The sequence below is a fragment of the Phocoena phocoena genome, chromosome 13 (genome assembly GCF_963924675.1).
Source record: "Phocoena phocoena chromosome 13, mPhoPho1.1, whole genome shotgun sequence".
Classification (NCBI taxonomy): Eukaryota; Metazoa; Chordata; class Mammalia; order Artiodactyla; family Phocoenidae; genus Phocoena; species Phocoena phocoena.
Window position 1 is genome coordinate 80,955,348 of NC_089231.1, and position 12,118 is coordinate 80,967,465.

The window sequence follows — 12,118 nt, forward strand, 5'->3', positions numbered from 1 at the left end:
GAAGTTCCTTTAGCATTTGTTGTAGAGCTGGTTTGGTGGTGCTGAATTCTCTTAGCTTTTGCTTGTCTGTAAAGCTTTTGATTTCTCCATCGAATCTTAATGAGATCCTTGCCAGCTAGAGTAACCTTGGTTGTAGGTTCTTCCCTTTCATCACTTTAAATATATTGTGTCACTCCCTTCTGGCTTGTAGTTTCTGCTGAGAAATCAATGGTTAACCTAATGGGAGTTCCCTTGTATGTTATTTGTCATTTTTCTCTTGTTGCTTTTAATAATTTTTCTTTGTCTTTAATTTTTGTCAATTTGATTACTATGTGTCTTGGCGTGTTTCTCCTTGGGTTTATCCTGCCTGGGACTCTCTGTGCTTCCTGGACTTGGTGGCTATTTCCTTTCCCATGTTAGAAAGGTTTTGACTATAATCTCTTCAAATATTTTCTAGGGTCCTTTCTCTCTCTCTTCTCCTTCTGGGACCCCTATAATGTGAATGTTGGTGTTTAATGTTGTTCCAGAGGTCTCTTAGGCTGCCTTCATTTCTTTGCATTCTTTTTTCTTTATTCTGTTCCATGACAGTGAATTCCACCATTCCATCTTCCAGGTCACTTATCTGTTCTTCTGCCTCAGTTATTCTGCTATTGATCCCTTCTAGCGTATTGTTCATTTCAGTTATTATATTGTTCATCTCTGTTTGTTTGTTCTTTAATTCTTCTGGGTCTTTGTTGAACATTTCTCACATCTTCTTGCTCTTTGCCTCCATTCTTTATCCAAGGTCCTGTATCATCTTCACTATCATTATTCTGAATTCTTTTTCTGGAAGGTTGCCTATCTCCACTTCATTTAGTTGTTTTTCTGGGGTTTTGTCTTATTCCTTCACCTGGTACATAGTCCTCTGCCTTTTCACTTTGTCTATTTTTCTGTGAATGTGGTTTTCGTTCCACAGGCTGCAGAATTATAGTTCTTCTTGCTTCTGCTGTCTGCCCTCTGGTGGATGAGGCTATCTAAGAGGCTTGTGCCAGCTTCCTGATAGGAGAGAGTGGTGGTGGGTAGAGCTGGGTGTTGCTCTAGTGGGCAGAGCTCAGTAAAACTTTAATCCTGTTGTCTGCTGATGGGTGGGGCTGAGTTCCTTCCCTGTTGGTTGTTTGGCCTGAGGTGACCCAGCACTGGCGCCTACAGGCACTTTGGTGGGGCTAAGGGCAGACTCGGGGAGGGCTCAGCCAAGGAGTATTTCCCAGAACTTCTGCTGCCAGTGTCCTTGTCCCCATGGTGAGCCACAGCCGCCCCCTGCCTCTGCAGGAGACCCTCCAACCCTAGCAGGTAGGTCTGGTTCAGTCTCCTGTGGGGTCACTGCTCCTTCCCCCTGGGTCCTGATGTGCACACTACTTTGTGTGTGCCCTCCAAGAGTGGAGTCTCTGTTTCCCCCAGTCCTGTCGAAGTCCTGCAATCAAATCCCGCTAGCCTTCAAAGTCTGACTCTCTAGGAATTCCTCCTTCCGTTGCCAGACCCCCAGGTTGGGAAGCCTGACGTGGGGCTCAGAACCTTCACTCCAGTGGGTGGACTTCTGTGGTATAAGTGTTCTCCAGTTTGTGAGTCACCCACACAGCAGTTATGGGATTTGAATTTTTTGTGATTGCGCCCCTCCTACCATCTCACTTCAGCTTCTCCTTTGTCTTTGGATGTAGGGTATCTTTTTTGGTGAGTTCCAATGTCTTCCTATCGATGATTGTTCAGCAGTTAGTTGTGATTCCAGTGCTCTCACAAGAGGGAGTGAGCACGCGTCCTTCTTCTCCACCACCTTGAACCAATCCTCGATTTTTTTTTCTAACAGAGGGTACAAAGTGTTTTCTTAATTTTCATTTCCTTAGTAGGATCTTGCTCTCAGAGTACTGCTTTGTCTCTTTGAAGGTCACTTGTATGAGCTTGGGTTGATTTAAAACTATCACTTCCGATATATTTTCCCAAATGTAATCCCAGCAGAAAAGACCATATCCATGACTGACGTCTTCCTAAACTGCAGCCACCAGCACTTTTTCCTTTCTAGAATTTCAGCAGCCATCTACAAGAAACCTAAACTTCAGTAACCACTTCTTAATGAAGCAAAGTGATACTTGGGGTCAGCTGGTACAGACAGTAAATCAGCCCCCAGGCTCTGGTCACTGTTGTCCCTCTGCCAACCTAAGGATGAGCCCAAATCTCCTGTGATGACATCACAGAGAGAATGCCTTTGAAACACATTGTTCTTCTCCAAAACCCCCTTTCCCAGGGTGATACCAAGTATCTCAACTGTTTAAAAAAAAAGACTTTAACAGCTAATTAAGAAGACAAATGCACAGAAATAATACTTGTGTTCAGAGAGTTGTTTTTTGTTTCCCTAATCAAATGATTTTATCCTATTCTTTAAAAAAACTGACTTCACTGTTTTTATGTAAGAAAACTAAGGCACTTCCTCAGAATGTCTGCTGGCTTTCCAGGTAGGAGGGAAGGGAGAGCACAATCAAGATCAGAGGAACAGAGGCCTGAAAGGACAGCACATCTGTTTTTCCATGTGGTGGCAAACACTGGCGTGTTTTGCCTCTGAGGCCAAGACAAGCTTGAGGCCAAGCCAGCGGCTCACAGGATCTTGGAAACTGTCAAAGGGCTTCCTGACAGGCAACTTGAGGACAACCTGGCGAAGTTTATTGGTGTAGAGATTCTAGAATGAATAATTCTGTTTTAAAAACTGAGATATAATTGACATAATGGGCAAAATCTAACCAGCTATCCCCAGTCACTGGAGCAGAACCCAGTGAGAACTTGGCTGCCCACTAGAAAATGCCCACAGGCAATCAGGCCTACACATCACTGTTTGGACTTAGCAGCCATTCTGTTTAATTAAATGTTTCTGGTTACCTTTCACTGTAAAACCATAATAAAAATTGGGAAATACTGGCTTAGAGCTGAGACTCTCCAAAAGAAGAGAAAATACCATTTCCAGGGATTACTGCTTGAGATCACGGAGGGTTAAACTAGAAATTCTCTGGATGCTGATTCTTCTCTGGAAAAATCACAACCTTCTATTGCCACTAACACCTGGCACAGTACCTGGCCTAGGAGAGGCTCTTGTGAGTGAATGGATGATCAATTCCCCTATTGCAACTGCCTTTCTCAGAAGATTCTGGCACCCTGGCTGAGAGCGACATGCTGCCAGAAAGCCTCGGGTATTGATGACCACGAAGCTAAGATGTCCCCATAGTACTAGCAAACCCACTGCTGGGCTTCTTTCTACGTGCCTTTTAAGTTTTCATCTTGGAAAATTTCAAAGACAAACAAAACTAGACAGAAGAATATAATGAACCTACAGGTTTCTACCACTCAGCTTCAACAATCGTCAAAGCACGGCCAATCCTATTTCACCCTCTGCCCTCCCCACCCCCACTGCCCTGGATTTTGCTAAAGTAAATCCCAAACACCACATCATTTTATTTATAAACATTTCATTTATGTCTAAAGACGAAGACTTAAAAACACCCACAACAATACCATTATCACACTTAAACAACAGTTAACTATGATGCCTTAATATCATCAACTCTCCAGTCAGAATTCATTTTTCACTGACTGTCTCAAATATTTTTTTTCAGAAAATTTCTTTTTTCAAACAGGGATCTGAATAAGGTCCAAATTACTATTTTTGGCTAATGTATCTTTTAAGTTCCGTTCAATCTATAGGTTCCCTTTTCAACATCTGTTCCCCTTTTTTATCTGCTGAAGAAACTAAATTGTTTGCTCTGTGAAGTTTCCCAGAATCTGGATTTTTGTGAATGGCTCTGCCTCAACGGTGCTGTTGAATGTGCTCCGCTGAACCCTCTGTTCCCTGTAAGTTGGTGGTTGGCACTCGAGGCTTGGTCAGATCCAGGTTTGACTTTTGAGGGCAGCATCAGGAGGTATGTAATGTCTGGCTGCCTCTCTCGATTTCAGCACCATTAATGCTTATTTTCCAGATGCATTCATGTAGTCGGGGTGGCAAATTGGTGACATGCTAATTCTATCATTGGGTCCAGGATGCTTCTCTAAAGAGAAACTTTCTCTCATCAATCATTTGGTTAGCCTGATACGTAATTTGTATAGGAAAGGCAGGATAAATGTTTGACTCTCTTCCCTTTATTTACCAATTTTCAGAGTAATGGGTTGCTTTCCTGCCAACCTCCAAAGTCACCAGTGAGACACTGTGTCTTTGTTTTAGTATCATTCTTTACTCATGGATTTAAATATATTTGATGTGTTTCATCCATTTCAGCTATCATCATACTGGTGCTCAAAGTTTCCTGTCATTAGCAAGTGGGAGCCTATTCAGGTTGACTCCTGAGACCTTTAGATATGACCCTCTTAATCTTCAACAACCTCCTTGCTCTCTGGTACAGCAAGATGTTCCAGGTTCATCTTGTGGATATTCTGCCCTAGACCTGAAATCAGCCACTTTCTCCAAGGAGTCTTGGTTCCTTTTGGTGAGAATGGAATTTATAGATTATAATGTGGGTAATTAGGGGTACTTAATGCTATTGGCTTAGTCACTACTTCTAGGTCTTTTGGGTAGATTCTAACTGCTTGCTTTCTACTTGCCTTCCTTCTACATAGGAAACAAACTTTAATCTGTCTTTCTACTTTCTTAAATAACTTAGGGTATAGATTATTTCCATTTCTACCCTGTAGAATTTAGAATTAAAACTAGTAACATTGTGCCATCCTCGCATATATATATGAACACTCCATAGGTAACATATGTATATATCAAACCATCAGTTCTAAGTAGCCATACTTAACTTTTCTTCTCAAAAGTTCAAACTTAAAAGATGCAGTCTAGAAAACACTGGTTAAATAAAGTATTTTACCATATGTATATATATATATATGTATACATATATATATATATATATATATTTTTTTTTTTTTGCGGTACACGGGCCTCTCACTGCTGTGGCCTCTCCCGTTGCGGAGCACAGGCTCTGGACGCACAGGCTCAGCGGCCATGGCTCACGGGCCCAGCCGCTCCGTGGCACGTGGGATCTTCCCAGACCGGGGCACGAACCCGCGTCCCCCACATCGGCAGGCAGACTCCCAACCACTGCGCCACCAGGGAAGCCCAGAAAATAATTTTATATTCTTCTATATGGTTGAATTCTTATCATGTATGTTTTTACTCTAAAAATTTTTGTGCCTTATTTTAATAACTTAAAAAATTTTAAATATTGATATTTAAAAATATATATATATATATGATATACACTTAATGACAAATGGCTGAATTAACTGAATCTTGTAGTTCGGTTACGAGAGGGTTTCAGGGATAGAAGCCCCTTGGCTGTGACTCACAGCCTGAGGCCAGCTCTCCCAGGCCCCCATTACCTGTGAGTGAGCGCTTGTAGACTCCCTGCAGGATTGTAGCAATGCGGAAAAAGGAGAAAGCCATGTAGAAGTTCCAGTTCTCAGTGGGATGGATCCCCATGTGAAGACAGTACATCCTGAAATACTCCTCTGCAGTAGGGATTCCCAGCTCAGACAGATCACTGTCACTCAAACCTGAAGCGACAGACAGACCCAGGACTAGGCAAAAACCCCATGCTCTCCTGTGGCTCCAAGTATTTGAATTCTGAAAATCACTTCGTCCCTTGGAAATCAGTTTCACAACTAGTTCAAAGGGTTATAGCTCATCATTTCAAGATGCCTGGAATCCAGGCATGAAGCTGTTATTCACAATTTGGCTCTTAAAAGTTTCAGACTAAATTGGCAGTAAAGGAAGGAATGAGGGGCCTCCAATTCCATCTGGGCCACAGTTCAGGGTGGATGCATATTATTTTCTACCAGTCATTTGTTTAAAAAAATGGTATTCAAAGAAGATCTCGCCAAATTATGAAAAAGATAACTGCAACAAATAAAAAATCTTACCTATTTCCTTCATTTGTAACATTTTGATGGTTTAGAAGCATGTAATATGTTCTGTTCCAAGAATTTATCCTAGGAGTATAACTTATATACAGGCAAAGATATTACTATACAGATATTCACTGCCTTTTTTTGTGGAAGCACAGGGAAGGTAATACTTTAAAAAAAACAAACACTGGAAACAAATATCCAAATAGGAATCAAACCAAATGCCTTATTAAGTTAATTCTATAACAATGAAATCCTATACTGTCATTAAAAATGATGCTGTAGAAGAAATACTCAATACCTGAATTTCATGAAGCAGCCCAATCACCAACTGTTTCAGCAGAGTTTGCCCCAAAGCTTTGAGAAGAGCGCTGGCTCCATCCCTCACTCCCCCAGCGGCAGTTCCTACCTGGTTGAACGGGAAAGCTGGATGGCAGGTAGTGAGCCAGGCAGCTGTGGGCCACATCGGCAAGGGGGTCGCCTAAGGTAGAGAGTTCCCAGTCAAGGACGGCAAGCACCTCGGCCGTTTCCGGATGGAACAGCACGTTATCCAGCCTGCAGGAGCCACAGAAGGGATGGAGACAGCGCTAAGAACACTGACCGCTAGGGTGTATTCTGTGCTGGGCGTCTTCTGCTGACCCCTTCAGAAGCACTCCCCACCCCTCCCATGTGCCCGGGAGCCTGCATGGGCTGCATCCACCAGCTCCCTTGCCCTTTGGCTCAGCTGGGAGCAGCCAACGGGACACCAGCAGACAATGGGAAGGGGGCCTGCACATTAATTCCCCACCCCCCTCTCAGCAGATAGCTGAGGGACAGCTGTATTCCTCTCCTGAGGGCCACAGCTTTGGTCAGGTGGCCCTCGCCACATTGAGACCATGTCTGGGTTCTGGTAATTACTCCTTCCCGAGATGGTTTCAAAACAGGTCTGCAATTTTTTGACACTCCTACCACAAAAGAAAGAGTCTAATCCTTCACCCCTGGAAGCAGCTCACTTCTAACAATTATAATACAGGTGGAAGTGGTGCTGAGTGACTCCTGAGACAGGGACAGAAAAGGTGATCAGCTCCCCCCTGGCCCTCTCCCCTCAGAACACACACCGTGAGCCACTAGGTAGGAAGTCCAGCTGGAAGCTGCCATACTGGAAAGACCAGGTGGGAAACCACAGAGACACAGGCAGAGGCTCAGGGAGCCCAGCTCTCCTCTGCCCTGGTGCAGGTGTGAGCGAGCCTTCAGGTGATTCCAGTCCCCCGCCTGAGACCCACGTCAGTGGCTCAAGCAAGCCATCCTGTCCCAGACTGCAGACTCATGAGTAAGATCATTGCTGTCGCTGTTGACAGCCACGCAGCTTTGGAGTTGTCGTTACAGCTGAAGCCCGTGCTTGTACCTTCAGACCCGGCGGGTGGTACTAACTTCTGCTGTTGCACGGGCCAGGCACCCCATCACAGAGAATAATCTGGCCCCAAACGTCAATAGTGCCAAAGCTGAGAAACCCTGCCTTAAAGGCCTTGCAGAGGGAGAGCCCATGTAGTGGATAATTGTCAACTGTAAACTGGGGCAAGACCAGCTGCTTAATTTCCCCTTCAAATACCCTTCCCATCACTTTCCACAGCTAAGTATCAGCCCTCCTCACGCCCAGTCGACCTGAAGTCCCCATGCACCACTGTGGTCTGCTGCTGCCTGGGAAGGTGGAGGGGCAGCCACTCGATGAGCCTCTCCATTGGCGGGATGGTGCTGGTTTCCGAGGCTCGATACTGCTTGATCCATGTTTGTACCTGGCGTGCAACATAGTCCCCTGAGGGAAAGAGGATTAGAACATGGTGTGCCATCTCAGCAACCTCCAGAGGATTCGAAAATCAACCAGTGCGATGAAACCCTTTGTAACGTCTGAGGCGTCTACTTCCCATGACTAGAGAATTTCCCACGTGATGTTCCTGCCCCCTCAACCTGGAAGCCACTGCTGTTTTATCTTGGCTGGATCTGTGTGATCTGGGCATTGTTCCCAGCCACATAGCCTCCAAGCCTGATCCCTGGCCCTCTCAGATCCTATGAGCTTCCTAACAGCCTTTAATAAATCCCTTCTTGGCTAAAGGACAGTAATTGGCTAAGAGCATAGGCTCTGGGGTGGACGGCTGGCCTGGGTTTGGTTTCCAGCTCTGTCATTCTCTGTGTGATCTCAGGCAGGTTACTTTACCTTTCTATGCCTTTGTTTCCTCATTGATGAGATGGCCCTCATAGAGTTGCTGGGAGGACAAAATATGTAAAGCCCTTGCAAATGTTCCTGGCACGTAGTAAGTACTACATGAGTATTTGCTATTATTCAGCTGTTTGCTACCAGAGTTACCACAGTTGAGGAACTTGCAAGTTATATCTGGGACCACAAACTGGAGGGAGTTCTGGAGTTGCTGGCTCACAGTTAAGCTTTTCAACGAATTTAACCTCTCTAAGCCTCCATTGCTTCATCAGCACAATGAGTGTACTGCCACCTATATTCCCTAGGACCACTGTGAAGGCCAAATGCAGTCCATATATAATATGCCAAACACAGAAGGCTGCTCGATGAATAATGACCATTATTACTGTCACTGTTATTAGTTGTCAATTATTGTCACTATTAAAACAATTTATAATTAATAACACATCACACCACTAGCTCTAAGTCAAGCCCTCACCCCTCATCTGAGAGAAAAATGTTCCCCAGAAGCTTGAAGACAAGGATAGAGAGATTGGGCTCCTTCTGTGGAGTCCAATGCACACTCAGAGCACCCAGACACCTGTCCTTCGGAGGATCCAGCAGGGCTGGATGAGAGGTGAGATCAAAATCCACAGGAATTTAACCCCAACCAAATCAAGCCTTTAGAACTAACTTCCAGTTTTCAGAATTATAGGAAGTAGAAGACAGCAGTAAATGAAATCATCAGGTAACAATCAAAACAAATCTATAATATACTTGCCTGGTCCCTTAAAAAATTCATTAAAAAAAAAACAACAACAGTGAGAGGACTGTTCTAGATTCTTTGATCGGATCCCGATTTGGAAAACCAACCAAAAAAACTCACTTATAAAAGATGTAAGGGGGGTAATGAGGAAATCTGAATATGGACTGGGTTTTATATATTCTGGGAAAATGGTAAATTTCCTTGGATGTGATAATGGTGCTGGGAGATGTCCTTACTATTAGGAAATGTAGGAAATGCGTACTGAAGCTGTTAGGAGTCAAGCGCCAGGATCTCTACAACCTTGTTAGTTGTGCAGATAGAAACAGAAAGAGCTATATAGAGGAATATGGCAAAAGTTAACCATTGTTAAAATCAGTCGTGGGCATATAGTTATTCACTGTACTATTTCACATTTCTAGAGTTTGAAAATTATCATAATAAAATGAATACAAAGGCCACCAGGAACTGAGCCTTTGCGGAAGGAGCCCCTATATGGATTTAGGATGTGCCCCTGCCGCCCACGCATACACACCACCCCAGTGCTGTACCCACTCCCTTCTCGTGGGAAGCAGATGCAGCTGTCCCTGCGGCTCTGGCTCTGTTGGCCACTGGTCCCGAGCAGGCCTGCCAAGGCATTAACGCCCTTCCTCCCCAAAGCAGCCTGCCCTCTGGGATGAGAAATGAGAATTATGGTTCCCTGCAGGTCCTTGATGGAAAGGTTCTTTGTGATAACTAGACTGGACCTAAAGGATCTGGTCAAAAGTCCCTTTTGATCAGAAATCATGTTGGTGTGCTGTTTCTTTTCCTTACAAATTTAAATTTGTTCTCTTCAATAAATCATATATTCACATGGCTCGAAATTAAAGTGACAAAAAGGAGTGCAATAAAGATTTTCTCCCATCCCCCTGCTCAGCCACTCAGCCGTTATTCCCCAAAGGCAACCCATGTGACCAATTTCTTAGGCATCCTTTTGGAGATATCTTCACGTGTGCAAATAAACATTTAAATTTATTCAAATATACCAATTTTACACAAATGGTGTACTATCTATATATAGCCAATGCCCCACGCAGCAGCTGGGTTCCTGACATAACTTGAGAAGAAAAGGAAGATCTGATGCCCGGGTAAACTGGATCAGTGAATGTGAAATTTGAGGAAGCTGCTTTATGCGATAAAGCTCCAAATACAGCCTGTGGCCCAGGAGGCTGACCCTGAATCATATAAAATCACACCAGATTTCTGCTTTGTCTCTTTGTCAAACTAATAGGCCAGTGGAAAGTGCATCAAAACAGTCTACTTTAAAAATAAAAGGCAAAGGATCCACTCAGCACATGGGAGAGGCCTCCTTAGGCTGCTCTCTCTCCACCGCAGGATGGGATGTCACATTGCCCGTTGCTTCATGTGACAGAGGCTTTATCTCCATAAAGACTAGGACAGGTGCCATCTCCTTTGCTTTTCACATCAGCACTGTGAGGGGGGCAGGGCAGGGTTTTTTTTTGATTTTCTATTTTTTACTGAACCTTTACTGTTGAGAAAACTATAACAAAGTAATGGGACTTGCCCAAGGTCACCCCACAAATCAGCACCTGACTTCTGGTCTAGGGCTCTTTCCACTTTGAAACAATGGCTCAATATAGGCAACATCTATGGTCTTTGCCTGCTGACCCTTTTACTGGTAACTAGGGCTCCCAGATAAAATAGAGGATGCTCAGTTAAACTGGAATTTTGGATAAACAACAAACAAATTTTTACTGTAAATGTTTTCCAATGAGACCACCAAGATGGAGGGGAACCCCTCTAAGCTGGTAACTCTGGTCAACAGGTTAGTGTATGATATGGCTCAGGCTGCGTATGGAAGGGGTGAAGAACTCCCTCAATTGGGGCTGCGAAGTCAGCAAGCCTGCTCTGTGGTAGCAAAGTTTCTCAAATGGTTAGTTTTGAGACCTCAGATCATGTGCCTATGGAATGACAGAATTTTAGGTAACTTGGTAGAAATGTGTCAGGAAGTTGATGTACTTTGTACACATACTGCAGCCTTTGATATGGTCCTAGACAAAACAGGCACATTTTGGTTAAAAGCAGAGAAAGAAAAAAATACAGCTTATTTGAGAGATTCTTTTTGACCATGGTCAACAATGCACACTGGTTGAGAGTCAGATAGTGTTGAATGCTGCAGGGCAGAAAAAGTGAAACTCTTTGGCTCATGCTAAAGTTTCTGCATGCAAAAGCATGAAGACAATGGTGATGGTGGTTATAAAAGTGTGTGCATTTGTCAACATTCGTAAAATGCTACATTTCAATACAACTGACTTCCAGTAAAAAAGAAAAGGGAAAACCTGACAATACCAAGTGCTTCCAAGGATGAGGACCAACTGGAACTCTCAGACATTTTTTTAAAAAAAGAAAGAAGAAAACAGAAACAAATTATACAAATACCTTGGCATAATGGCATTTTAAAAATATATCCCTAAATCTTTCCTCTAAATATTGAAAAGAATATTTAGAGGAAATGGTGAAAAATGGAGAAGAAAATACGTATCTTAAGTACTTTTGGCCAGTATCGAAAAAAAACAAGATTTAAATGATACAGTGAGATAAAAGTTTCAGGGAAGAGAGATTCTGTAGTCCATGAAGGGATTTATCTCAGGACAAAGCATCTAGGTAAGTGACACTTATACTAAAATGAAAGTGGATTTCCAAGTAGGAAGCTAACAAGCCCACCTCACATTTACCAGTGGTGCCTTAAAACCTTCGTACCATGGAAATCATGAAAGCAGAGGCACCAGTGAGGAAACAGCAGCACAGAAGACAAGCGGCCCCGTGCTCACCGTGTTTCCCATAGTCTTCTAGGCCTGCGGCCTTGAGGTCCACACTGTGAATCTTGCACAAGACTCTGTTCATGGCAGTGTAGATGGCCCGCCTCTGGCTGGGCTCCAAGCCTGGCAGAGAGGGGTCTTTGTAGATGAGGCCTGGGCAGTACTCCATCAGATAGAAGGGAGTGCCGATGACCCTAGCAGGGGCACAGACAGGGTGTTTCAGTGGCCCATGATGTGGCAGGCACTGCTCTGTCCTGTGTGTAAGCTTTGAGTGCTGGGTGGGAGTTTGGATCCAGAGTACTGGAAACTTCCTTTTTCCTTTGCACACAAGCACAGGGGTTAGAAGTACTCCCTCCCCAAACCAATCCACACACACACACATCCCTGTCTACACTTCTTGCCAGCATGCCTCTCTTCTCTTTGGTCCACTTGTAGAAGCCATCGGAATGGGATTAAGTGTGATAATAC

General features: G+C 43.9%; 1 protein-coding gene across 1 annotated transcript in view; it reads right to left on the bottom strand.

Moving 5' to 3' along the window:
* The window catches only part of ACAD10 (acyl-CoA dehydrogenase family member 10), a 45,343-nt gene that overhangs the window by 13,959 nt on the left and 19,266 nt on the right, over positions 1–12,118 (bottom strand). The window contains exons 8-11 of the mRNA XM_065889751.1: positions 11,663–11,844; positions 7,540–7,690; positions 6,308–6,453; positions 5,374–5,547 (exon numbers count right to left, since the gene is read on the bottom strand). Coding sequence (XP_065745823.1) covers positions 5,374–5,547; positions 6,308–6,453; positions 7,540–7,690; positions 11,663–11,844 — 653 coding nt within the window. The remainder of the gene's footprint in view (positions 1–5,373; positions 5,548–6,307; positions 6,454–7,539; positions 7,691–11,662; positions 11,845–12,118) is intronic.